At 42.5% G+C, this 27,860-nt stretch overlaps 1 protein-coding gene across 1 annotated transcript in view; it reads left to right on the forward strand.

The window, feature by feature from the left end:
- Positions 1–27,860, forward strand: part of prdm16 (PR domain containing 16) — a gene marked incomplete at its 5' end in the record, with an annotated part of 170,884 nt that overhangs the window by 131,858 nt on the left and 11,166 nt on the right. The window contains 6 exons of the mRNA XM_079181086.1: positions 14,855–14,995; positions 20,555–20,657; positions 24,754–24,955; positions 25,076–25,223; positions 25,423–25,576; positions 26,190–27,834. Coding sequence (XP_079037212.1) covers positions 14,855–14,995; positions 20,555–20,657; positions 24,754–24,955; positions 25,076–25,223; positions 25,423–25,576; positions 26,190–27,834 — 2,393 coding nt within the window. The remainder of the gene's footprint in view (positions 1–14,854; positions 14,996–20,554; positions 20,658–24,753; positions 24,956–25,075; positions 25,224–25,422; positions 25,577–26,189; positions 27,835–27,860) is intronic.

The raw sequence follows: 27,860 nt of genomic DNA on the forward strand, positions 1-27,860 counted from the left end.
ACAGCAATACGGTGTTGTGTCCTTTTCCTCTTTATTTTTGTGTTTGACGTCTTGTCCACATGACAGTATCCAACAGCCTCACCGTGTGAGGTATATTGTTGTTTGTTCCCGATGTTGATTGGCCAATTATGCCTGATTGTGTTCCTTGAGGGAAGCGTTCTCCAAGCGTTGTTAGTGAATGGCCAAATTATGCCTTAGCTTTTAGTGTGACCATGGGGAGCCCAGGACCAATCTAAAAAGTTGTTTTGGTCTTTGCAAAGCCACAACTAAGTTGTAGTGACGGCATTATTAATCAAAGGATAGCTTGAAAGTCATTGTTATTTGCTAGTGTGACTTTAATGGCGACTTGGATGCCGTGGGCCGTTTGAGTTTTAATGAGAAGTTTCCATGTGGGAGTTAAAGTTGGAATTGCACCCTTTCTCTGTCCTTCATGACCCCTCTGTAACCAGCCCACCTCTGCATCTCTAACTGTGACTGCATGCTTTCGCTCTGATATCACTTATTTGTCCTGCACAGAAATAAATTATATATATATATATATAACATACACGCATAAAAATCCCACAGTCCATGTGCATATGTACTGTATGCAATTGCAAACACACATATTTACTGTATGCCCGTCGCCTGTGTTGTGCAGTGCAGATGAATGGAGTTTAAAGCTCACCAGCAGCTACAGACAGGGGGTGTGTGTGTGTGTGTGTGTGTGTGTGTGTGTGTGTGTGTGTGTGTGTGTGTGTGTGTGTGTGTGTGTGTGTGTGTGTGTGTGTGTGTGTGTGTGTGTGTGTGTGTGTGTGCTTGATGAGCTGTAAAGAAAAGGATGTAGTCTGACATGCTTGAAGCATTAATAGAGCAATATGTTGTGTCACACCCAGTAATCCTCTTCAGTCTCCTCACTCTGTGTGTATGTTTCTGTGTCTCTGTGTGTGTGTGTGTGTGTGTGTGTGTGTGTGTGTGCGTGTGTGTGTGTGATTGATGACACTACTAATGGTGCGTCTAAACACTGGCAGCCCAGTTATCTCTTATCTGACAGGGGGAGAAGGCTTGTGTCAACAGCTGCTCCTCCTCATTTATCTCTCTTTGTCCTTACCGCCTCTTTTCCTCCTTTTTTCTTTCTCACAAATGTAATGCCCACGCGGCTTATTGTCATGTATGATTGCTGATGACTGTTTTTCTGTTTGAAAATTAATAATTATATCATTATAGTGACCATTCTATTTTTTTTTTATAACGATGTAATCTAGAAAAATGTAACATAATTGTAACAAATGCCATTTACACTTACCTAAAGTCGAACAATTAATCAAGACAATCGTTTAATTGACGAATCATTTATGTTTTCCCGGAGATTTCTTGTTGTTTAACACTTCAGCCAACCATCTCCTCTCCCCTGCGGCTTTTTCTTCAAGCCATAGGAGATAGGAAAGCCTCCCTGTGCAGCTCCACCATGGGCCCCATCTCCACCATAGGCCTCAATCACCTTAATGCGCCCATTTAGCCATTAGCTTCTCTGAGGGGGGCCCATTTCCATCCATCCCTCCATATATCCCGTCATACATTAAAGGGCAGATTGATAGCCATCAGCCAGGTCTTGGCCACAGACACGCTCTTAATATTGTGTCTAACAAAAACCAGATGGCTGCAGGGCTCTTCTGCAACATACACACACACATCACACACTCACTCACTGCTACCCCCAGCCTTTTCTACCATGTCCCTCTCTCTCAGGAGAGGGGATGAGCGTTCTTAATTAAAAGTTGGATATATGGGCCTCTTGGTGGAGGTGGTCAAGCGGGATCCATTACCTGCGCATTGGGGCCCTCCAGAGCAAGAGTTAGGGTGAGGGCTTAAGACGACGAGAAAGGGGGATGGGGCACGGGGTTGTGGCGAGTCTGTCTGTGCAGCATCCTGACTTAAAAAACTGAGGAAAGGAAACAAAGTCGTTATGGAGATTTGAGCATGAGGTGGTAGCTCTGAAGCGAGTGCTGGGCCCGGCACAGGCCAGGAGGTGCGAGCAGTGATCTCAATAGCTGTATTGTGTTCACACTTGAACTGGGGCCAAAAACCCTGTGAAATATCAGAGCAGAATGAGGGAAAGAGAAGTGTGGAAATGAAACAATGGTTTACACAACAGTGAAATAGGTCTTTTCCTCTGCTTCTCGCCAGTAGGCCCAACACTCGACGAGTACACGTTTTATTGGTCCTCCTGTCCTGGCTAGTCTCAGCCCCTGGTAGGGCAGCGGAGGGGAGGGCCAGGCCTACATGTGTGCAGACAGACATAGAGGCACACTCAGATAGACAGACCTAAGTTCAGCAGCCACACACAGAGCACAGATGAGAACACACGCATTAAATTATCCTTTGGTTGAGATGAGAATAGCCAGATATTCTTCTAATCCTGTTCGAGGAGAGTAACACGTCTCATAGCATCACGCATGCCTTTGTGGCTACAGCTAATCCTTCTGGGCAGAGCACCCGTCCTCACATCCGCCTGACGGAGCAGTCAAGAGTTAGAGTGTCTTTTATTTCTTTTTCTTTATTTTCCTTTGTTACAAAAAAAGTAGAAGACGGGTGGACTTTTTAAATACATTTAAGGGGTAGAATAAAGTGCAACATTAATAATCCATAAGTCCTTTTTTTGCATTTCACCTGTTGTTTTCATGTATCTACAGCAGCATTATTTGTACAATTAACAATTATTTATGAAAGGGTAAAAAAACAACAAATAGCAAATAACAAATAGCTTCTCTTTACACCTCACATATCTATATTAATGCCTTTCCCTTTGTTTTGTTTTCTGATACCATTTGTTCTGAATATAGCACTGTGTTTTTTTTGTCTGGACTTAGGTTGGGATTTTATCATATGAAAGGAATAGATGTTATGTATATTTTCAGAGCAGCACATTTCGTTTTTGAATTGAGGGAGCCCTTGTATTTCAGAGGGAGCCTTTAAACTCTTAAGACAGGTTAAGGTTGTATCATGGTTCACACATTTTGCAAGGCTAGCAAGTGTCTGCCTGTAAGTCTACAGTTTTTCTGAGAAGTCAGCCCTTAACGTGTTCAGTTATCCCACTTATAACACACTTTAAAACAAGGTTATTTTTCACCTGGAGAAATGGACAAGACAGAGTCATCTACAATATAAATTGCTGTCACATTTAAATGATCTTTTTCTAAATAATGGATTCTTGAGTAAATGCTTTATTTTGGGTCATCAGACTGGGGAATAAAGCCTGGCCACTCGCTACAGGTGAGGTGGAGGAGGACAGAGGAGGTGGTGAGAGGAGAAAGTGGAGTCTGGCTGTTAGAGTAAACAACGGTTCTGCTCAGATGGTTCCAATAAGTCCAAGGCCTGCAGCCACACAGGGGTTCTGCCACACGCTGTCCTGGCCAGCTGCTGTTTTTTTTTTCCGGCACCACTTTACTTCACAATGCATTATTTTGGCAATTTGAGCTCTCAAATTCAAACCTCCTGCAAAAAAACCAAGTGGAGTATGGGTGATGATGATGTGAAATTAACTGAGGAAGACGAAATTACCAAAAGAGGAATCTGCGAGTGTCTATCCATCTCTTTCTGGTGCTCTCCAGTTTAAATGCCAGTTTAAAAGTGTTTCTGAACACTTTACATCGTCTCGGTTCTCTGCTGTCCCGCCAACTCATTGATCTCATAACACACAAGGACGCTGCAACTTTCTACAACGCAGGGACCAAATGACATTCCACCAAAATATGAAATGTAAAGGAGATGGATGGAGACATTCTCTGTTTTGTGTCGGTCTCTTTCTCTGAGATTCAAGGAATGAGGTTGATTGGTTAAATGAGGCCAACGTTGATTTGATACTGAGCAGGAACTGACATGTAGAGGGGAAAAAGTCTCTTTCTGTTCATGTTGAAAACCCCTGTTGTCTGGTTTAGCTTACTGGAAATATGATTGTAAATGAATAGTTTTTCACTGCATTTCTATGCCTCTCATTATCTGCTTCTCTCTTCCTTCATCATTCTCCATTGTATTACTAAAGCAAGTGTTGTTAAAGGAAGTATTCCTTTATTTGGGTGATAATAAATAATTGATGGTGTTGCGTGCTCTATAAATTTGTACCAAGCACCACTTCCCTATTTGTGTTTGCACAGTTCCAGGAATTGTCCTATTTTGTGTTTCACTTCCGATGTAAGTCGATAGAGTGGAGGTCAAGTTTTGTCAGTGTTGAATACAAGCTTCCTCTCCTCATTATAATTGCCCTTTTTTCTTGGCATAGATGCATTGGACTTGATTGATTTAGTTGCTTTGCTTGAGCACAGGAAGTTCTATTTTATGTACCCATATTATATCTGCTATTTGAGAACTTAGGAAAGAGAAAGCATTCATAGCTGACATGCATTACATGCTGATATTTTGAGAACCATATTTGGATGTTTCATTGCGTAAATATTTCAGATTTTAAATTCCAGAATGGCTCGTTGAAATGTTTCGATTCTTGGTTTGAAGCACACTGCAACAGTAACAAATATAAAAAGTGTGCACTACAATGATATAAACCCATTCATGCACACACACGTACACACAAAATACCTTCAAACTTTTCAGCCCCTGACATGGAACCCATGAACGGGTTTTCACTGGGATTGTTCCTTAGTCTTGCAATGAAGGACTCGTGAAAACCCATTGTTATAAACTCATAAAAACCCGATATATAGTGGCTGTACATGTAGTAATTCAGTATACACATTTGTGTTTGTAGGTGTCTGTGTGTGTGTGTGCACTCTGAAGACCAGCTCAGCAGCACCATCAAACGTTTGTCCCTGTAGCCAATAAACAACCACTTTGCTCACTGTGCGTTCCTTTCAGCCAATAAACACATACTCTACTAACTCTGCCTCCTTCTCAGTTAATATTCAACCATTTTACTCACTTTGTTCTCCTCTTGAGCCTGTTAACAATTATTTTAAAATGAGATAAATGTTCTTTATGGATCGTATGATTTCTTTGACAGAGGCCAGTATGAGAAAATGTTCCCTCAGTCTGGCTCTTACTGAGTTCAATGTGTGTGCTCCTGTTTGTCACACACATAAGTCTAGCTGTTGGCCTTCAGACTGCACAGACAGAGTGTGTGACCCCGATGTACTGTTCATATATTTCCACATATACACTGCACCTGCTTCACTATAATGAGCCAATATATCTGCTCACTAATTGCCCTAAATACATATCATAAAGCTCGGCCTGTAAAAGGCTGTCCGACAGTAGAACAGACATAGCATGATGGTAACCTCTGTGCACACACACACACACATGTACACTTGTAACACATCACATACACATAAAAAACATACATGTACACAGGCAAAAAGACACATAAGCACACACGTCCACGTACACATAACACATATAAGATGGCATACACATGTACAGACACACTTACACACACTCATCCAGCCTTTTAACAAGGGGCTGTAAATAACACAAAGCCATTTCATTAACGAGGTCCAGCCTGAAAACCCACTGCCTCTCTTCTTTTAAAGTGTGCACACTTCCTGTTTAAAGTTACACTATCCGGGCAACCCAGCACATGGCAATCTGCTCATTCAGATGAACTGCAGGGGGTGTGGAGGTGGACATGGTGGCGTGATGCTAAAAATAACACAGTGTAAATATATATATATATATATATATAATATACAAACACAAATACATAGTCACTGGTTACACACATAAGAAGCTTGTGCAAGGCAAACCTGAGCCAGCCCTGACTATTAACCTGAGCCAGCCCTAATAAGCATTATCAAAAAGGAAAGTCTTAAGCATACTCTTAAATGTGGTGAGTGTGTCTGCCCCTCCCGGACTGAAACTGGGAGCTGGTTCCACAGAAGAGGAGCTTGATAACTGAAAGCTCTGGCTCCCATCCTACTTTTGGAGACTGTAGGAACCACAAATATCCCTGTATTCAGGGAGCGCAGCTCTCTAGTGGGGTATTAGGGTACTATGAGCTCCTTAAGATATGATGGTGCCTGACTAAGTAGGGCTTAGGTGAGGAGAAGGATTCTTAATATGATCTGTTTTCTTAGTTTTTGTTAGTGCACGTGCTGTAGCGTTCTGGATCAACTGGAGAGATTTAAGAGACTTATTAAAGCAGCCTAATAATAAGGAATTGCAGTGATTTGGTCTAGAAGTATCAAATGCGTTTTTCTGCAATCGTTTTGAGACAGGATGTGCTGGATTTTTGTAATGTTACGTAGTTGAAATTTCTTTGATCTGGGAGTTAAAGGGCATGTCCTGATCAAAGGTAACTCTGAGGTTCTTTGCGGTAGTGCTGGATGCCAGGGCAATGTCATCTAGACAAACTATATCATTAGATAATTGATTTCGAGGGTGTTCTGGGCCGAGCAGAATAACTTCAGTTTTGTCTGAGTTTAACATCAGGAAGTTGCAGGTCATCCAGGTTTTTATGTCCTTAAAGCAAACTGGTTGGTTTGGTCTGGCTTGATCGATAGATATAATTGGGTATCATCTGCATAGCAATGAACGTTCATGGAGTGTTTTCTGGTGATATTGACTAAAGAAAGCATATATAAGGTGAATAAAATTGGTCCAAGCACGGAACCTTGTGGAACTCCGTGACTTACTTTGGTCTGCATGGAGGATTTCATCGTTTACATCTACAAACAGGGATCGATCTGATGAATATACCAGCTTAGTGAGCTTCCTTTAATGCCAATCAGAGTTCTAGTCTCTGTAATAGGATGTGATGGTCAATGATGTTGAATGCAGGACTACGGTCTAACAAGACAAGTACAGAGACAAGTCCTTTGTCTGATGCAAGTAGAAGGTCATTCGTTATTTTCATCAGTGCTGTCTCTGTGCTATGATACACTCTACATCCAGACTGAAGATGCTCGAATAAACTATTGTTATGTAGAATGTCCCACAACGGATTTGTGACTGCTTTCTCGAGGATCTTAGAGAGGAAAGGAAGGTTAGAGATAGGTCTATAGTTAGCCAACACCTCTGGATCAAGAGTGAGCTTCTTAAGAAGAGGTTTGATTCCAGCTACTTTGAAGGACTGTGGTACATGGCCTGTTAGTAAAGACAGATTGATCATATTTAGTAAAGAGGTGCTAACGAAAGGTAAAGCTTCTTTAATTCAGCAATCCTCAAAGGAAATCATGATCATAAATCCCCATATCTAGCCTCAATTTCCCACCTGCAAGAGAACTGTTGTTCAAGTATCACTTCAGGGAAAAGTCAGCTGGGTCAAACTCAAACAAAATTAGATTTGACTTTACAATGATTTTGTGAGTGTGGGAGATAGACACTGGAAGTTTTCACATGCTGTTTTTAAGTGTGGCACATGCACACTCACCACAAATGATAGCTTTGTGACGGCGACTGCAGAGACGCTGATTTAAGAGAAGCAAGTTGGGTCATTAGTGAGCCGGGCCACATTCTGACACTCACAATGCATGTAGACACACACACACACACACACAGACACACTCTACAACCCAGATGGCTTTTACAAGGCCCCAGGCCCTCCCCGGCCTGCCTGCCTGGTTTTTAATTATGTCGATGGCTGCCCGGCCCAGATAAAATGGGTCACATTTAACACGCCTTCACTCACCTTCACACACACCACACATCCACTCACACACAGCGAACACACACTCCAACACCTTGCATACATATTACTAGTGATACAACTAATGCTCACACACAGTACAGACATACATTTTTACAGTTGTATTCACTTGTGCCTTTGACAAAAACAAACTTGTCTTGATAAAAGGATGTCTGTGTGTGTGTGTGTGTGTGTGTGTGTGTGTGTGTGTGTGTGTGTGTGTGTGTGTGTGTGTGTGTGTGTGTGTGTGTGTGTGTGTGTAGGTGTGTGTGTGCATGTGCGTGTGTGTGTGTGTGTGTGTGTGTGTTTGGATTTACAGCCTGTTTCCTCTTTAGCTGTCATTAGACTGCCAGACATAGCTACACAGGTGTACTATTACCAGCATCAGTAATTGGCCTTACGCGCACACTCATACACACTCGTGCACACACGCACACATACACTTTATTTTTCAAGGTCCAATCTATACTCACAGTATGGCTCCTCTTGATGAAACACTTTGGTTCTGCTACTGATTGTCTTCATTTGGACTCAACACATTTTTCCTAGAAATAGTTGAATCCTTCATTTCAATCAAAGGATTCATTTAAAGATTCCAGTTGTTTGGTTTAAAATATCAAATGTGTAATAAAAGCCACATTGTCAGCGCAATTGCTAAGAATATGTCTTCTCACATTATCTAACATTTTTAATAGAATGTGAAGAACTTACAGCTTTGACGTTATGTCGCGAGTCTCTGTAGCCTCCAGTCTGCCCTCAGTACAACATGAGAGGACGAAGAAGAGCTCTCCCGAGGGCTTGTTAATCACATTTTAGGTAGAGTGTCTGTGTATGTTTTGATAGTTTGAATAGTTAAAAAAACCTACACAGACCGGACATCCGTAGGTCAGTGTACCAAACACATAGATGGCTAACTATAAACTATAGGCCACACGAGACAATTATAAGATCGCTGTGTTATTTTAACCGGCTAACATAGTTTCAACAATTTGGTCGAACATTGCGTATTCTTCTTCTGTTAGTTAGTAGTTTGCTTTTTTTTTTACTTTTTTTTTTATGATTGATTGATTGTGTGTAGAGGTGAAATGTTGTTGGGAGAATGTGACCACGTATTACACTTTGTACCTTTAAGGTGTTTGAAGAACACATTTGAATAATATTTGAATAATATTTGAATTTAGTTGGACAAATAAATTCTTGGCTTCTACATTAGACAGTTACTTTTGGTACTGAATAGTGTGCAGGTGGTTTGGTGTATTTTCTTCTTTTTTTTCCGTAGAGTACATGCGTTAAAAGTCAGGTATGAGGAGACGTTGTGGTGGTGACACAAAGAGAGGAAAAGGAAGATTTTCAGTATCAAGAGAAGGACTCTCATGGCTGGGAAAATGAATGAGTTATGCTTAACAAATACTGTCAACTTCACTATCAGAACAGTGCTGGATTGACAAATGTTGAATTCATATTTCATATGATTTTAATTTGATTTTGAATTAACTGAAATTAGACTCCCCTGCGTCTGTTCTGGTGTGTGGTTTTACATCAGTTTAGCAATTGTTGCCATTCTGGAACAATGTGTGTGTGTGTGTGTGTATGTCTTTTGCATGATGTTTTCTATTGGCTAAAAAATGTTGAGTTTTTAGAAATGATGTTCGGAAATAACTCCAAAGCCTCTGATTATCACATTTTATAAACCTGTCAAAAAATAAAAATGCAAAGTTTGTGCCATATGGGAGATTTGTTGTTTGCAGGTAAAAATGACAAGTTCCAAATAAAGTTGTCAACAAATTTCATTAACAGACTAAGGAATACAAGGCAATGTTGTTGACATCTGAGTACAAAAAATAAACTAAGAATTCAGAGTTAGACACTTTAATCAGTTTTGTGTTTGCAACTTTTCCTCCTTCATCTTACTCTTCACAACCCCCACCCACGCGCACCCTCCATCGTCACCCAGAGTGGGCTGAAGTTAATAGAATATGACTAATCTCTTTCTCTCTATTTCTTTCCATCTTTTATTCTCTGTCTTTTTCCTTCCTGAATTAAGAGAGGGTATACTGACAGGACGCCTTGTGTGCATGTCCACCTCTCACCTCCACATACACACTCACACACAAATGTGGACAGACACACACTCATTTAGACTGTTGAGTGATGTGGCAGGGTAGGGTCATCTCTGCAGGCCCCCATCCATCACACACAGGCCAGGCCCGCATACACATACATGTTAATGTGCACAAACACATGGGAGGCTGTGAGGATCTGTAATCTTTCAGCCGCTTTATTAGTCCGCCTGTGTGTGTAATTGTGTGTGTGTAAGTGTGTGTGTGTGAGCAAGTTAAGGGACCTCCCAACTGGAAACAGACCCTTTTCCAGAAAGGATACACACTCTCACACACACTTCTTTATGTCTTGTTAGTCTTCCTGCACCTTAATTTGCAACACATCTAACAACCAGCTCCGCAGCCCACTTCACAGCCACTCAATCTGTCACTGTCACTGCTCTGTTTCCATGACTGGCCCTCTCGTCAGAGTGAAACAAAGTGTGTGTTTGTGCGTGCATGTAAGTCTTACTCTGATTACCATTTTTATATTGTGTTTTACACAGCTGCATAGAGGAAAGGGGACGTTAATTTCAATGTATGCCCTTCTACCTGGAGAGATATCACTCCAGGCTACCCCCTAGCTGCTTCAAGGAGAAGTGCATGCAACCCCCCTTGTCTTTCTCCACAGTTTCACATATTCTTGAACTAGATAGATTAAAAACCAGAGCCATAATGAAAGGCAATCTGTCCCTTGTTCTTTCCTCTTTCTGTTTGACACAACCTTTTTTAATTCGTCGGCCACTTCCACGGAACATGAGTAAGGGAACCAGGGGAGGGGTCAGCTTTCTCTTTACATTTTCACAAGGCTGCTTTCCTGTTTTCGACAGGCCGCAAAAACCTTCAATGCAGAGACATGTTTCAGCAAACTTTGGTTGCAAAAACAGTCTCCCTTTCTATGTGCTTTGTGTGATTACACTTGACTACCTGAATCCAACACGGGCATGCTCTTAGACTTTCGCGTAGGATGGCCATTGTTGCTCGTCTTGATACCCTCTGATGTGAAAAAGTCAAAGCAATATCGCTGATCGCTACTGATCACTGATTTATCAATCGAATGAAGCATTTAATACAAAAAACAACAACTTTTGTTTATTTTCCAACATGGAAAACATGTACAGACAAGAATGAAGTTGCTACAATTTAAGCGTTTTGAAACTATCAAGCACATATAGAAATACATGCGAACATGGGTGTGTTCACACATTGAAACCCGGGGCAGTGCAACAAAGCACTAAGATCACACTTCATAAAAGTATTTTTGTGAGACACAACAACATATACGTCTGCTTCTATCTCCGTCACACATCAAAATCACAACCACCGCTGCGCTCCGAGCTGCCTTTTCTATTTTCTGCCCTCCGTCAAACAAAACATAATATGTGCCTTGTCACCAACGTCTATCCGTACAAGCAACTTTCCTCTATTAATTCAGCCCTGCACGCCACACACATCCATCAGATATAACTGGCGATGGAGAGGGCCTGCCGAGACATCCATTAAAGGTTCCTAGCTGTCAAAGGTTCCCCTTTGTGTTGTGAGGAGCGATATAAGTGTTGTGCTCTTATCAGAGCTTCCTGTGGAGTTTGCTCTGCATCCTCTCCACTCAGGGCCGCTTCTCTTTCACTGAAGTCTCATTGTGTCTCTGCGCGCATGCACGTGTGTATGTGTGTGTGTGTGTGTGTGTGTGTGTGTGTGTGTGTGTGTGTGTGTGTGTGTGTGTGTTTGTGTGTGCTCTCATGTGAATCATTTTTTGATGCTGTTGAACCCAAAAAAATAGGTTAAAATGTGTTTTTTGTGCAGAATATCCGTGATATAGAAGTGAATGAAAGTATCAATAATTAATAAGTGTGACTGTTTTCTTCTCTTTACTGGCCTTAAAGGATCATTCTCTTCAATTAGTACAACTTACTTTCATGGGATTTGCCATCATTTGTATCAGTTACAATAACATTGTAAAACCAAAAGTGAACTCTCCTGAAATGTTGACAATAATCCCTCAGTGCACAAGCAAACAACTACAGCAAGTGCAGTAGGTCAACATTGAACCAGGAAATGTGATGGATGTTTACAATGGGCATGGTTGGGTAATATCTTTAATGTTGGCCTTCATTTCCTCTTCCAAATAACTGGCTTACTTTGGGGTTTGTTTGAACTGGTGTGATTGTCTGATTGCTGGTGTTTATTTCCCTATCAAACATATTTTTGACAATTCTGCCGTATTCTCAGATTGCAGCAATTAACGTGGTGAATTTTGTTATTTCTGATAAGAATGATCTCTAAAACTACAAAAGAGATCCAAAGTACCCTTTAATTGTGGAGAGGAAGGAGGTCGTCGCCCAAATGAACAGAATGAGAATGTGTCAATGCAAGGTGCACAGACGTTAGTTGTTAAAGCATTATACATATATGAAAATAATTGAACTATAAAAATGGCATTCCTCATATCTTTAGTATAAAAGTTCTTGTTTCTAGCCTCTGATCTGAAGGAGGAGATACAACTTAAGGGAAAAAACTGCCTGGTTTGCTTTGTTGAAACCCTTTCCTTTGCTCGTGGAGCTGATGGTTTTCACCCGGGTCCTCCTCCCCCCGTGACGTAGTGAGGGGGGAAAAATGAAAAAGAAAGGTAAATAAACAAACAATCAGCCGTGGGCTTGTTCTGGCTCTCCTTCTCTGTTGCACCTCATTTGAAGCCTTATAAATCAGGCTTCCACCCGGAGACAGGGTGTTAGCAGGCCTCCCAGACAACACACACACACACACACAAACACACACACATGTTCACATACAAAAACACACAGCACACAGGTCTGCAGCTCATTAAGCCTCTGATCAGACCCTTGAGTGTGTGTGTGTAGGAGGAGGGGGTAACCAAAATGCATGTGCATGAATACTACCATGCCCAAAACGTAGGCATGGTAGTATTCATACATGTGTGGGTCAGTCTGTGCACTGTCGGGCTTCCCCACCTCCCTTCGCACACCTATTCCTCCTAAAAAAAGAAATAATCCCACCTCGACACCACCTGGATTTTAGTTTTTCTCCGTGTTCATAAAACATGTACGATACCTGTCGCAGCTCCCCGGCAGTAACGTGACAAGTGCACTCTGACTCCAGAAAAGATATTGGGTGGAGTAGTAGGTGTTAGGAGGGGGTATGCCTGGTTAGTATTCGGTGACTGTTTTCACACATAAAATAAAGATCTGGATTCGATCAAGCAGATTGTTTAAGTTGTAAACTGGAAGCAGAAGAGGCAACAGCTTTAAATGTGGAGAGTGAGGAATGGATAAGGTTCCGTTTTTATTTAGAAGCTCTTCCAGTGGACATTATCTCATTATTTGCTTCTGAATATCTCGGTGTGAATTACAGAAAATACATAACAGGAACTGATATGTACTAACGGTCTCTTTTCCCACTCTCACAATCAGCAAATACATTAACATAAGCAGTAGCCACAGTTTTTTTTCAAAAACAAAGATTACGGTTTTGATTATTTTTAACCAGTGCCCTAAGAGGCTTTGTTATTCTACAACAGGCACATTTAGTGAGGAAAATAAACTCACACCTTGGCTCAAAAGTAGAAACATTTGTGTTACCTCGAGATGTTAACTCAACTAAGCGCACATGCATTTGCCTGAAACGGTTGCAGTATTTGTACAGACGCCCACATGGCAGTTCTTCCACACCTCCAACCAGACCCTTTTACATATTTACTCACCGAACTTGGCACCTGCACCCCCACCCACAAAAATACACCTTCTGCAAGCGCTCACCCAAACAACAAGAACATGACCATTCACACTTTACGAGCTGGGAAAAAGAAAAAAAACCTGAACATGCCTTTAGAAAAGCAGCCAGTTAGCGAGGTTCACGAACTTTGCACATCTAAAAATGTCAGATGGTTTGTTGGTTCTTCTCCATCACACCTCAATTTCCTCCAGCAGACATTTGACTGTGATTAGGAACGCAGAGAGTCAAGCTAGAGGTCAGCTCTGAACGCAGGGCCGGCTGATTGGGAGTTGTAATTAGAGGAGTTGCTCTGTCTCAGGCCAGTTCTCCCCTGAGGATTCACACAGGCTCAGTATCACATGCGGTGCGAAATCGGAGCTTCACCCCCAGCTGGGTGGAGAGAGTGGGCCTCGGGGTTTCAGCCGAGCTGCCCCCAGATTTACGGAACCGCCGAAGTCCGTCACACTCACATACCAATACACACACAAATGCACTCAAAGGAGCAAAGAGTAGAAACGATCTATGGCCTTTAAAAGGTATGCTGTCTCTTTTGGAGTCTGTAATAGTTGTCGAATATCTGTTCCTTTGGCAAATTTGAGGACTTGTGTTCATTTCCATTCCCTCATTGTCATCATTCATAATTTACAATTGTGGGAGGATTGAGATTTTAGGCACAAAGCATTGTTACTCCTTCCTGGTTTTCCCCTCACTTTGTGCTCCACAATAAACCCCTCTTCTCTTCTCCTCCTCTTCCTGCTTCACCTCTACCTCCATCCTCCTTCATTCTCCGTTGAAGCGGGTAACATGAAACCCGCTCTTGGAGTCTCCGGGGGGCGTAGGGGTTACAAAGGGTGATCAATATGTGCCGGAGAAAGTCTTTAGACAAGTGAAAGAAGCCCCAGTTTGTCCACTCCCTCCTCCTTTCTCATCCTTTCCCTCTTTCCTCTTCTTTTTGTTGGGATTGACAAGGTTAGGTGGTCCTAACACCCACTGACACGTTGCCTCTGTGTCTTAAAGTTGACTGACAGACTCACAGCTTTCTTAGTCCCTGATCAGACAGAGCGCATTTTGCAGGTTGAAAACGTGAGGCGCACCTCACTGCCTTTGTTTTGTTGCAGACATAGCGTTTGTTGTCTTTGCTTTAATTGTTGCTAGTCAACCACCGAATTAGTGCTAACGTTAATACAAACCACACGTATGCCAACTGTATGCTACCTAATAGTTAATAGTACATTTCAAATGAATGAAAACAATTTACCCAAAATCTCTGTGCACCGTAACAATTGCATTTTTAACTGTCAATAACCTCCTCCGAAAAAGTCATTTATAGAAATATTTCAAGTGTTTGATAGTTGACGATAGCCTGTTGTTTTGTCCCTGTACTGACATCTGACCTCTTGCTCTCTAACAGGTGGTGGATGACATGGGCAATGTCAAGTTTGCGCTGGACACAGGCCCGGACGCCACCAGCAGCAGCTGGCTCAAATACGTCCGCTCTGCCTCGTCATTTGAGGAGCAGAACCTCGCCGCCTGTCACCTCACCGGAGACCAGGTGAGTGACATGACAGACATGCCCATGGTTGGATTTGTGGTCGAGATATGAGCACCATGTTGTCAGCAAGGGTGGGTGGGTGTGTGTGGGGGTTCGGGGGGGGGGGGGGTCATCCTTTCCCATCTGCTGAGATTGACCACTGGGTTGATCCGTCTGAATCTGTGTGTGCATACTTACGTGCGTGTTTACAATTTGGTAGCAAGCTGGTAGGTGGTAATGACCAAGGAATGGCACTACTGTCTGTCTGTAGCTGGGCCAGTTGCCAGTGCTCTCTCTCTCTCTCTTTCTCTCTCTCTGTCTCTCTCACCCTCTCTCTCTCTCTCTCTCTCTCTCTCTGCAGAAACCTGGGTAGGGCATGGGATACTTTTGGAAAGATGCCCAGCCAGTGCCCATAAAAACCCAACTGCTTAACTAGGCCCTAACCCCAAACCCCATCTCATGCAATGTGTGTGCCACTACTTACGGCTGCAATATATTAGCATATTTCTGCTTTTATTTATCCTGCAGAAGGTGTTTTTTTTTCTGTTTTGCTTTGCTGACTCTTGTTCCAGTTTCTGTAAATGAAATACCAGCGGTGTTACTTGGCCAATACTTAACACACATTTCACTCTCAGTTGAATTTGGACTACTATGATTAACTAACATGTACTGGGATGTACAAAAAAAAATACATCCAAAGAAGCAATGAGAATGACTTGTCAGTTCAAAACAAAGACAAAGAAGCAAACCATGAAAACATGATGGAGGTACGACTGTAGCCAAATGCATCCATATGACTTGCCTGTGTGTTTCCACATTCCTGTCACTCCACTCTTATTTGTTTCCTAATCCCTGCCTACATGGCTCTTTCCCCCTCCTGCCTCGGTCTCTAGCCGCCTGTTCCTCGCTGTCTTTGTCTCCTTTCTCTGTCCTCATGTCTTGATCTGCCACCTGTCACTCTGTCACACCGGAGGGACAGGCTAGTGTGTCCATTTAAGCTTCAGACATTAAGCCTGACCGATAGAGAGAAAGGCAGCTTGGACCAAGAGAGAGAGGGAACACACAGGGGCCTCCGAGATTGACAAGCACCAATTGGCTGGCAACACCAACCCGCCTAATCCTTTTAAGATTTTCACATCAGTGCCCCCTGCCACTGCCACACAATGTCAAAGAAAGAATCAGGGCACAGGCGAAAATTGTGGAGAATTATCAGACCCAGAGAGGCCACGTGCATGATTGTTTTTTGATGTGTTTTGCAGTTATTTGTACTTAGAGAACAGCTTTGCTTTTGTTTGCCTGACCAGTTGCTTGGTGTAGTGGCTCACAGGTATGACCCTATCATTTATTTAGGAACACCACATACACACATACACACACACGTACACAGCCACTCAGTGCTAAAATGTATAATTTAACAGACTATTCAGTGATTTCTCTACTTTTTTTTTTATATCCGCATGCACAATGCATGAGTTTATGGAAATATGTGCACACAGGGCAAATTCAAATGCGGGAAGTAACCTTTTAAAAGAAAGTGGATAATTTATTTGTTTATTTGTTTGTCATTAATGATGTAAGATGAACAAATGTTTGCAAGATAATGCATAATTTAGATATTTATGGTCATGCAGTAATTTGGTATTTTTTTTATATTTTTGTTTCCATATACATCAGGTGCAATAAATTTGCTCTGGACACAGTTTCTTTAGAATTGCTTTTGGCATTCCAATAAGAGGAATGTGTGTGTGTGTGTGTGTGTGTGTGTGTGTGTGTGTGTGTGTGTGTGTGTGTGTGTGTGTGTGTGTGTGTGTGTGTGTGTGTGTGTGTGTGTGTGTGTGTGTGTGTGTGTGTGTGTGTGTGTTTCAGAAAGGTGTACTAGTGTAGGCATTTACAGATGGCCATAGTATTTTCTGTTCTTCTGAATCAGTCATCAAACAAACAGATTTCGAGTAACTGTTCTCACTTAGTCTTGCTTGCAATTTCATCCTAAGGCAATATTCAGACACCTTAATGATGGCCAAACAAACAAGGCAAATCAACAGTTCCTCCTTGTGTGTGTGTGTGTGTGTGTGTGTGTGTGTGTGTCTATGTGTGTGTCTATGTGAGTGTATGTGTTGTGGTGGCAATTTCTTTTCTTTCTGTTAGTTTAATTCAGCATCTTCAGATGGACTCACAACACAATCAAATAAATGAGCTGAGTGAATGTGCCATGAGCACAGGAGGTGTCAATTTGTATACAAACTGACAATCAGTGAGATCAGAGAGTTACGCATTATCTTGAACCGGTGCTAAGACAGCATCTTAAAAAGATGACACGGGCCACCTATCTCATCCTGTCCTTGAATATTGAGTAAGGCACTCAGGGCTTGCCCTTTGCAGAGGCATAACATGTATTTTCAGAGAAGTAACATGTAAGGTTTCTGCTTGGGCAATGTGGACAAAGTATATGTTCAGATTAGTATACTGACCAGTGTGGGCCTATTTGCATTGGAGAATACATGGGGTCTGGAAATTGCCATTACAGTGTGCATCTGCGTGTGGGTGTCTACCCCTATTAAATAGTTCCCAACAATCACCCAAAACCGGTTCATAAATGAGGCCATTCAGCGGTTCGAAGGCCAAGTTGCATATACTGAAGGAAACGGCTGAGAGAGCACAAGGGGTTGAGTGTGTGTGTGCGTGTGTTGGGTGTGTGTGTGTGTGTGTGTGTGTGTGTGTGTTGGGTGGGTAGTTGATGGGGGTTTAAAGAGAAGATGAACCTTGTCCACCTTCTTGTCAGTCCTTCATCTTTTGTGTTTTGGAGTGGAGGCCTTTTTCAACACTGTTTGTGTGTTTGTGTGTGTTTGCGTGTGTGTGTTTGCGTGTGTGTGTGTTTGCGTGTGTGTGTGTGTTTGAGGCCACAGTGGGGGATTATTGTGGGCCCTACGGCTGGCATTGATCGATGAGGCATCTGTCCCCTGAACACTGGACAGAGATGGGAAGAGGTCAAGACAGATCTGAGTGTACAGGCCCTACTGTAGAATACACACACAAACAAACAAACAAAGATTCATAAAATATTCAAAATATGGCAGACATTTCAAATATGTATTAGGAATGTAATTAAAATGTCCTCATTTATCAACTAGATCATTAGAAAGAAAGAAAATGTAATATTTGCTGATTATGGATGTGTCATTAACGCCACAAATTAAGCAAAAATATTTAAAATAAATAAATAGCAAGATATATAATGTAAATTACTTAAATAGCATATTACGTTGTTGTTATAGTTAATTCAAGTGTTTTTATTCCATGCACATTTTCGTGTCTCGCGTATTGAACGTTTTTTTTCTTTTCTTTTTTTTCCGCTACAGATACAGATTAAGAAAATCAAAATAAAGATATGAATAATTAATAATCCAAATAATTTGTTTATGGTGAATTAATACAACTTTTGTTTTTCACAAGGTGTATTAAAATATCACCTTAAAACATCCCAGTTTAATTTAGGCCTGCTATTCTGACCACAAATAAATCCAAACCTGAAGAATTGATCAATGCCTTTCTGCAGGTAGGTCTAGGCCAGACTGGAAGAAATTGAACGAAATAATGGTTCTGCATTCTAATCAAACCTAAATAACGTTAATCAGAAAAATGCCTATATAGGCGATACATGTATGTGCTTATATATATTTCCGCGTGCGTGTATTTTCCCCGTGCGTTTGAGAGTGATAGATTGACCGCTAGAGTGAGTGCAAGTCTGTCAGGTTGCTTTATCCATTATTTACATCAATAACAGATGTATCAAGCGGCCAAAGCGGCGGCTGGGATCGGAGATGCGGGGAGGGGTCTGCGCCGCAGATCCCTCAATCCTTTTGGCTGGAGATAAGACGAGGAGGAGTGGCCGACGGGTAACCGAGAGAGCACCGAGGGGCAATGGGGAATCACTAATGAGAGAGAGAGTGAGAGTCAGAAAGAGAGAGCGAGAGAGAGAGAGAGAGAGAGAGAGAGAGAGAGAGAGAGAGGCTCATCATCATCAAAGACGCGTTCACTGACTAGATTAGAGAGTAGCCCAGCAGAGGAGCGTCGGGCTTCATTCAGCCACAGGGAGAGATCACCGACCGTCTGCCGCGCGCCTGGCCGCTCCGCGACCTCCTCTCTCCGGCCCTGTCCGTTCCAGCGCCCGGGTCCCTCTCCGGTAGACCGACTATGGGTTGTGTTGCCAACTCCACGGGGACTGAAGTGCTACTGCAGCTGGAGGCTCTCCGCAGCGCCGCGCAACTTTCGCAACTATTCCGTCTCTCGGAGAAAAGAAAGGTCAGACCGAAACCACGCAGAGAGGCTGCCGCAGCCACTGTGTGTTGTCTAATTGTTGTAAATACGTAGCCTATATCAATAATTACAAATAATTAGCATTATTATAAGTGATATTTTAATTGATTTTAGTCATTTGCTCCTTTTTCGTTGAGCACTAAGTCTTGGAAGTTACTTTCACCGGCCTCTCTCCGTGTGTGTGTGTGTGTGTGTGTGTGTGTGTGTGTGTGTGTGTGTGTGTGTGTGTGTGTGTGTGTCTGCGCTCTGCCTTCCTTGTGATGACATCGTTCAGTTGGTGCAGAGCGCCCCCATGTGTTGATAGATCACAACTTCTGTATGCGCCTTGAAGTGGTGGTGCTGTGGGTTATTGGAATGCATGAAAGCAGCTGTGAGCCTATTTTTTATTAGAAAATGATTCACGTTAATTATGATCCATTGCAATGAATTTTCTTTAGACAAGGCTTTATGTGTAGGCTTCGTTTGGTGAACGGATTTTCGAGTTGTTCGATAGATACTCGATAAGGCCTCGGCTCTGAATGGACTCGAATATTGATATTATTTATAATTCCTCAGTTTTCCTTGTCCTTACATCTAGCAAAAAACCTTCATAATCCAGCAGTAATTTCTGCCTGATCACACAAATTGAATGACCATGATCAAATGAATAGATGTGCAGGTTAAGACCCGACATTTCCCCGTTTGCTGCAAATGTGAATGAAAAATGCAACAGAGCAGCTGAGCTGTCTGATGTTTATTTTCGTTTGTTCGCCACTTTTTACGTCTATTTAGACGTTTTACAGCAGTATTGGCATCGTCTGGATTCCTTCTGCATTTTCTTTCTTTTTGAAATATTTGAGTAATTCTTCGTGAAACAACGTATTTTTTTTAAATGGATTTTTAAGAAGGGATTTCTTTTATTTTTTCTATTCGTTTGGTTTATTTGAGCTTATAAACATTGAGCACATGCAGAAGAAAACTCACCATTGTGTAGTATATATTAAAGTAACCTCTGACGGCGAGGCGTTTAATGAGTAGGCCTACGACTAATTTGTGAAATATTGCAAACAAAATATGTTTAAATCTGCTCTAGTCTGGGTTATGTATCTTATTTTTGACATGGCGTTTTAATGTCTTAATAATAACCATGTTGATATGATCCATTTCAGCAGTAGCTCTTTTCTTCATCTGCGCTAATAAATATGTTGGGGTCCAGGCTTATTAATTCCATGTTGACCTTAAGTTAAAGTCTCCCTCTATCTTTCTCTCTCTCTCTCTCTCGCTCAGATTTATTATAAAGCTGTCCGGGACATTGAAGCAGGGGAGGAGCTCCTAGTGTATATGAAGGACGGCATTTTCCCGGAGGGATCCATGGCACCCAACCTGCAAGGTAAGATTAATGCGCGTCATTAGCGTACATTTTAAACAAACTCCAACCTGCATCCTGTGCTGCTTTCGCGGCCAACACACTCCATAACCTCGCTAATGTGACGGGGAAAAAGACACCATCTCTCTCTCTCTATCGCTCTCTCTATCGCTCTCTCTCTCTCTCTCTCTCTCTCTCTCGCTCTCTCTCCAAGTTTTTTTTTCGTCAAGAAATGTGAATTATTCGAATCATAAATTTCCAGGATAGAATTAAATCCCGCATTAAAGCCGTTTTTGGACCTGTCATTTAGAATTGGCCTGCCAATAATGAAGGCTATACTCCTAAGAGTCTGGTCTGAATTGTGCCATTACAATGCTGCAATGTGATGGGCCTCTTTGCCTGTAATTCTCTATTCGGGCGTCAATTGGCACTTGTCATATTCCATCTTTAGTGAGTAGAAATGTTCTGCTCACTGAAAGCCAGGATCAAGCAGAAATTATTAGGAAGTCATATCCTTAAGAACACTTTATATGGGTGCACTCAGGACCTTTGAGCCGAGAGTTTGGAGTTATATTTGTCACATTTCAGCAAAAGAATAATACTAATAATTCTATCTTACTTTTCACAAGTCAACGTTGCAGTTTGTCCTCAGAAAATCAGCCTACGTTGGAATGGCCATTAGGCCGACAAAGTATCAGACTTATGGACTTTGCCATGCGTGTTTAGTTACTTGATGCCCCTGGGAATCAGCCCCGTGTTCTGAGTAAGAAAAAAAAGTTGATCAAACCTCTAAACGTTATTATTTTTAGTGGTACTTTTAATATTCCTGTTAAAAAATAACTACAGCACATGTGGGTTATAGCCTATTGTTAAATAATTGAAAAGATACAAGTTGATTGAACCTGGCAGCCTAAAATACTTTACATTTTATTAAGCCAATTTTTAAATCCACGTTTTTAGTTAGACATGTGTCAAATATTTAGCAAATTACAATTGATGTTGAGGGAAAAATAATCCTTATCGCCTGACACTGGCTGCTGGGTCAGTGTTGTCGAATGTAATAAATAATACATCCTTTGTGACTTTATATCTATCTTCCAAATAAATACATGTGTGTTTTAGTTTGATCTTTCCTTTTTCTTATAGCTCTAAAATCTGTAAGATCTTGTGTGTTAAATGCTCCGCTACACCTTGCTGAACACTGATGTCTGCATATACAGTGTACAGGCCTACTGGATCACATTTCAAAGTGCATCACAATTGTAGGTGCTCTCACCCGCCCGTCCCCCCTTTGAGTGGGTAACCTCATTCATATGTTTTAACCGTGCCTCTAAACGTCAGACATAATATATCCAATATTTTATCTCATAATCTAGTTTGGACAGCTATTCACTGTCGATCTGGGCTTTTCTTTCAGAGTTCACTTAAGCGGAAAAGGGGGCCGTAGTTCTGCTGTATTTCTTTAAACATCTTGGACTTATTGTGGTGAAATGCTGTTGTCAGGTAACATTGCTTTGTTATGTTTCCAGTCTTTCTGGAACCACGGTTGAAAAAAAAAAAATCTGGTTACTCTTACTTGTCATTGACTATAAAATGGTGAAGTGAGAACAAGATGTTCGTGAGATGTTCTGCAGTTCACCGGGTTTTTCCCTGCGTGATGCAGAGTTTGCACGGATCTCCACGCCAAAGACACGAGAGGGAACAGAAGCTCAGAGCAAACTTGATTGATGAAAAGAAGCAGATTGGCATGTTGTAGGAGCTCGTCAAAAATGGAGCTGACTTGTAAATTATTTGTTCAATTCCTTTGTGTGTAGGCCTATGTATGTGATATATATGAGAGAGGGAGGCAGAAAGGGAGACACTGCACCTGCCAGAATGTGTGTGTCAGAGCCGAAGTATTTGGTGTTATGTGTTGGTGTGCGAGAGGGATGAAGGCAGACAAGGAAAAAGTGTAACAATTCGTACACTGTTTGAGGATGTTTATTTGTAAGTGCAGGGAGAAAAGCAGAAAGAGAGAGGCACAAAGAGAGACAGTCAAAGTCCAGCTACTGAAGGGATGATGTCTGTTTTGTCTCCATGTGTGTGTGTGTGTGTGTGTGTGTGTGTGTGTGTGTCTGTGTGTGTCTGTGTGTGTGTGTGTGTGTGAGAGAGAGAAAGGTAGCACGGCTGAGTAGGAGCTTGGCAGTGCAGCCCTGCTCTCTGTGTCTGGCTTATCGGAGAAGGAATTTGAAGTAGAGGACTTGAGGAGTCCCCTGAGACCTCACCCATGCTCCCAGATTAGCTGTTAAACTGCACATAATTGTGCTTCCCTTCGTCTCCCAGAGAGCTATTAGTCTCCCCTTTATACCCCCCCCCCCCCCCCCCCCCCCCCCCCCAAACACCACCCCACCCGCCCAGACCAGACTTACTGAAGAAACACAGGAACTGATAGACACACGCACGCACCTTTATTTACGAGTATCCTCATTGAGACACATTTGAGACGCATGCACACCTGAGTATCCACGCAGAGATTTAGTCAACACCCACGTTCCGTTTGAAATTCAACAAAAATGATTGTAGTCGCGCGCCCCTTTCTTTCCGAAGCATATTCCGCTCTAAAAGGAGACAGACAAAAGTATCTGAGTGCTGACATGTTTGCGCTTCAGAGCAAATGCTCTCCGTGAAATATGTGCACGCTGATGTCAAAGCGAGCGCGTTAGTTGAGCATTTAAGCTCAGTGTAATGGGCCATTGACCAGAAGGTCATTTATCCTTCTCCCCAAGGTTAGACACATTGCTGTTGCTACACTAATGCCCTTTTAATATGCCCAAGAAGTTCCAGCTGGATAAACGGTCACATGCAGTAGAAAACAGGTGAGCCATGCACTGTAAGTCCTTTTGGATAAACTCATTTAGTAGACCTTGAAATGATGGATTGGTGTGCATGGCGTGTTGCGGCACCTGGGGGGCCGACTCAGGCGTTGGCTGCTTGGGTCATGGCAAAGAGGGGATGGCAGGTTGGCGCTGAAATCACCATGGGGTTGGCGCCACCGTGCCCCTGCTTACCTCTGTTCCTTGTGGCTCATTCTTTTTGGAAAACATTCACATAAACACGTGCACACTCACACACGCACGTACACACATTAATGCCTGTGCACAGAGACACTCCGCTGGGCTTTCCCCCTGATCTGTTGAACTTGGCGTCTGACTCAGGAACTTGCTATTGAAAAAGCTGGCCCGAGTTTTATGTATTTGACCTTGGTGGTGAGAAGTATTGTAAAGGTTATCAACATGGAAGGGGAAGACCAGCCCCTATTGTTTCCCTTGTGTGCTATTACATCTACAGTCTCAAGCAAACACTTGCTTTAACAAGCAATTAACTGTGTTAATGCGGGCCACATTTCACTGCTAATTGATTTTAATTTTATGGGTATGTCAATTGCAGGATTGTGGCTTTTATTATTTAAATAGGAGCCTGTTTAGCTGTAACTAACACACAGATAATATATTTTCCTCTTTTTTTAGTAGCATCAACAGTTTTATAATAAAACTGCATAACTGGTTCTGCATCGTCAGGAATATGAGACTTACAGGAGTTAATAAATAATAGGCGGCAAAGCAGCGCTTCATTGGTTCTTTGTGCACAGCAAGGTTTTGTCTTGACTCCCATAAAATGTAGTCATATATGTTTGCATGTATTAAAAGTCACCATTTAAATGTCTTCCGTTAATACTGTGAATTGTCTCAGTTGCTGCCTAAAATGTTGACAAACTTATTGTACTTAATATACTAAAAATTACTTTTGACCTGCTCTTAAAGATTAAATGGGTTACTCCAAATTTAGATTATTCTTTCTATATGAGGGCTTTTTCGTTTTTGTTTTTGGGATAAATATTTGATCAATATATTTGTATTCAATATATTTCATTGGATGATACATAAAACAGATTATTTTTCAAAGAATGGTGAAACTGGAAAATGCAGTTTTGACAACAAGAATATATAAGGAATATAGTAATTTATTTAATTGTTAATAGGTAGACTCAGGGGAATTTAAATGGGTGTTATATATTTCAGGAAGCTTAATTGTGTGATGGCTAAACCTACCGTATATGCGTATGTATTTTTTGTATGTGCAGACGAGCAGATGTACCGCTGTGAAGACTGTGATGAGCTGTTCTCCTCAACACTTGAGCTGCGGCGGCACCAGAAGTATTCATGCTCCAGTACCGGCTCCATCTTTGACACACTGAGAGAGGACTTCAAACAGGAACGCGAGGACAGCGACGAGCCCGTCCACGAATGTAAAGACTGTGAGAAGATTTTCCCAAATGAGTACAGGTACACGGACGCATGATAACAATTTCTACCATACTCAACACATACAGTCCATTCATCCTATGGCTCGTGACTTGTAGGATGTATTGATTTCACTGATGGTCTTGTGCTCTCTTTATCAAGTCTGGGCCAACATATGATAGTCCATACAGAGGAGAGGGAGTACAAGTGTGACCAGTGCCCCAAAGCCTTCAACTGGAAGTCCAACCTCATCCGTCACCAGATGTCACATGACAGTGGCAAGCGTTTTGAGTGTGAAAACTGTGATAAGGTACAGCATACCCGGCACGTAAGTTGTACACCATACACACAGGCTTTATCATCTGCTTCAGAAATTCTGCTGGTCTTGTTTTTTTAGGCTTCATTCATAAAGGCACTGGACATAGATTTAGTCATTCTGGAAAAAAACAAACATTTTTTTGCATTGTTTAGCGTACGTTGTATTTTCATACACTTATTTCAAATTTCAGGTGTTCACAGATCCCAGCAACCTTCAGCGTCACATCCGCTCCCAGCACGTGGGGGCCCGCGCTCACACGTGCCCTGAGTGTGGCAAGACCTTTGCCACCTCGTCAGGCCTCAAGCAGCATAAGCACATCCACAGCAGTGTCAAACCCTTTATCTGTAAGTGAGAGCTTTCTAAGTTAATGACTGCCTTTTTCTTAACAGTCCATTTATTTTTTACCTATTTGTTGTCCACCTCATCTACTTTTTGATCCAGTTTACATTGTTTGAACCAAGCATACCGGTCATACAGGGATCGGATTTCTATTGCTATTAATTTGATTGTATGATGTAAATAATGCATTTGATCTGTTTACTCTTTTTTTCCTAGCAAACACTGTGACATATAATTTACATTAGTTTGGAATACTACGACAATAGTAATAAAAAAAGCTAAATTAATTACACATATTTTTTAATCATGGATTAGAGTCAAATTGTTCTGCTCTCTTTAAGGTATTTATTTACACATATATTTTATGTTCTTTCTTGCATATGTTCAGTTATTATTGTAAAATACATACAATGTAGATACAGTAGTTTAGGAACAATTTGGCAGTTTCAATTAGCAGAATGAGTGGTTGGTGTCATCCACAGATCTGTCCTAGAGCTATTTCATCAGCATTTTCCATTCAGATGTATGTGTTGCTATTGATTTGGTATACAAAGTTAGAGACAGTGTTAAAATGGGTTTAACCAGGCCCTGATGGGCTGCCTCTATTTGCTCCCCCAGGCGAGGTGTGCCACAAATCCTACACCCAGTTCTCCAACCTCTGCCGCCACAAGCGTATGCATGCTGACTGCCGTACCCAGATCAAGTGTAAAGACTGTGGGCAGTTGTTCAGCACTACCTCCTCCCTCAACAAGCATCGCCGCTTCTGTGAGGGCAAAAACCATTATGGCTCTCCAGCAGGGATGTTCAACCATGGCATCCCCTTGAGCTCTAGCCCCATCATGGCCAAGGTCAAGTCCCATCATCCCCACCTTCAAGGTCTAAACCAGTCAGGTTTAGGCTTCACTGACTACTTTCCCTCCCGACATCACCCTCATGCTGGCTTGCCCTTCTCCCCTGGAGCCCATGGCTTCCCATCCCTACCTCATGGTTTCCCAGGTCTCTTCTCCCCATCACTGTATCCGCGACCACCTTTATTGCCGGCTAGCCCCTTGCTGAAGAGCCCGCTGGGCGGCGGCAGTCAGGAGGTGAAATTGCCTCGGAGTCCCTTAGATGCTCCTCCACTGTCCCTGGTTAGCTCCACAAACACCAATGGAGGTAACAGTTTGAATCAGCTGGAAGTCAAAGAAAAAGAGAACAAACTGGATTTGTCTTCTGGAGAAGCCAAGCCCAAATCTAAGATGGCAGACTTGTCTGACGGTAGTGACCTTGAAGACGTTAATACCACAAGTGGTACAGATTTGGACACCACCACTGGTACTGCTTCAGGTGATGGTTCTGACCTGGAGAGCGATGGAGAGAGTGAACGTGAGCGAAGTGGTAAAAGAAGGAAGCCGTCTGGGGCCATATCAAGTCAAGAAGGCCACCAGTTAGAAGACACAGACAGTGCGTTGATAACAGCTGTGTCTAGTTCTGGAAACTTTGCTATTGATCGCCCCTTTCAGTTTTCTGCATCATCCCAGCACTCCTTCTTCCCTCCGCTTGATGAGCAAGCCCTCCCGCCCACCCACACAAATCCCAATGCAGTCACCACAGATTCCATCAAAGCCATCGCATCTATTGCTGAGAAATATTTTGGTCCAGGTTTGATTGGTCTCCATCAGGAGAAGAAGATGGGTCCATTGCCCTACCATTCCATGTTTCCCTTCCAGTTTCTGCCCAGCTTCCACAATTCCCTCTACCCCTTCAGCGCTGATCGAGGTGCCCTCAATCCCAGCATGTTCTTTAAGGCAGAGCCCAAGTCACCTCACGAGCAGCTGCACAAGATGGTGTCTGGCGCACCACGAGCTCCTGCTTCCACAGGAGAGTCACCATTTGATCTCACCATAAAGGCCAAGGAGACCAAGTTAGCTCATCTCACCCCAACAAACCCCTCAAACCCCAAAAGTAGTACTGGGAGCAGTAGTGGACCTTTAGCAAAATCTAGCGGTGAAGAGCAGCCGTTAGACCTGAGCATTGGCGGCCGGAGCCGAGGTGGTCATAATGGTGTGGTAGCTGAGCCCCAAAATAGAAAGAACCACATATTTGGAGTTGGAAAGGGGGTCTCCATCAAGGACGAAACCCCAGCCGGGTTTCCACATCCCCATTCCCAGTCGTTGCACCAGTCATCCATCGCCCAGCACCATCAGCAACACGCACAGCGCCACCAGCCTCCACCCCTGCACTACGCCAAGCCCTCAGCATTCTTCATGGACCCCATATACAGGTATTTTAGCCCCGATTAGACCAGAA

Source organism: Pholis gunnellus (genome assembly GCF_910591455.1).
Source record: "Pholis gunnellus genome assembly, chromosome: 2".
Lineage (NCBI taxonomy): Eukaryota > Metazoa > Chordata > Actinopteri > Perciformes > Pholidae > Pholis > Pholis gunnellus.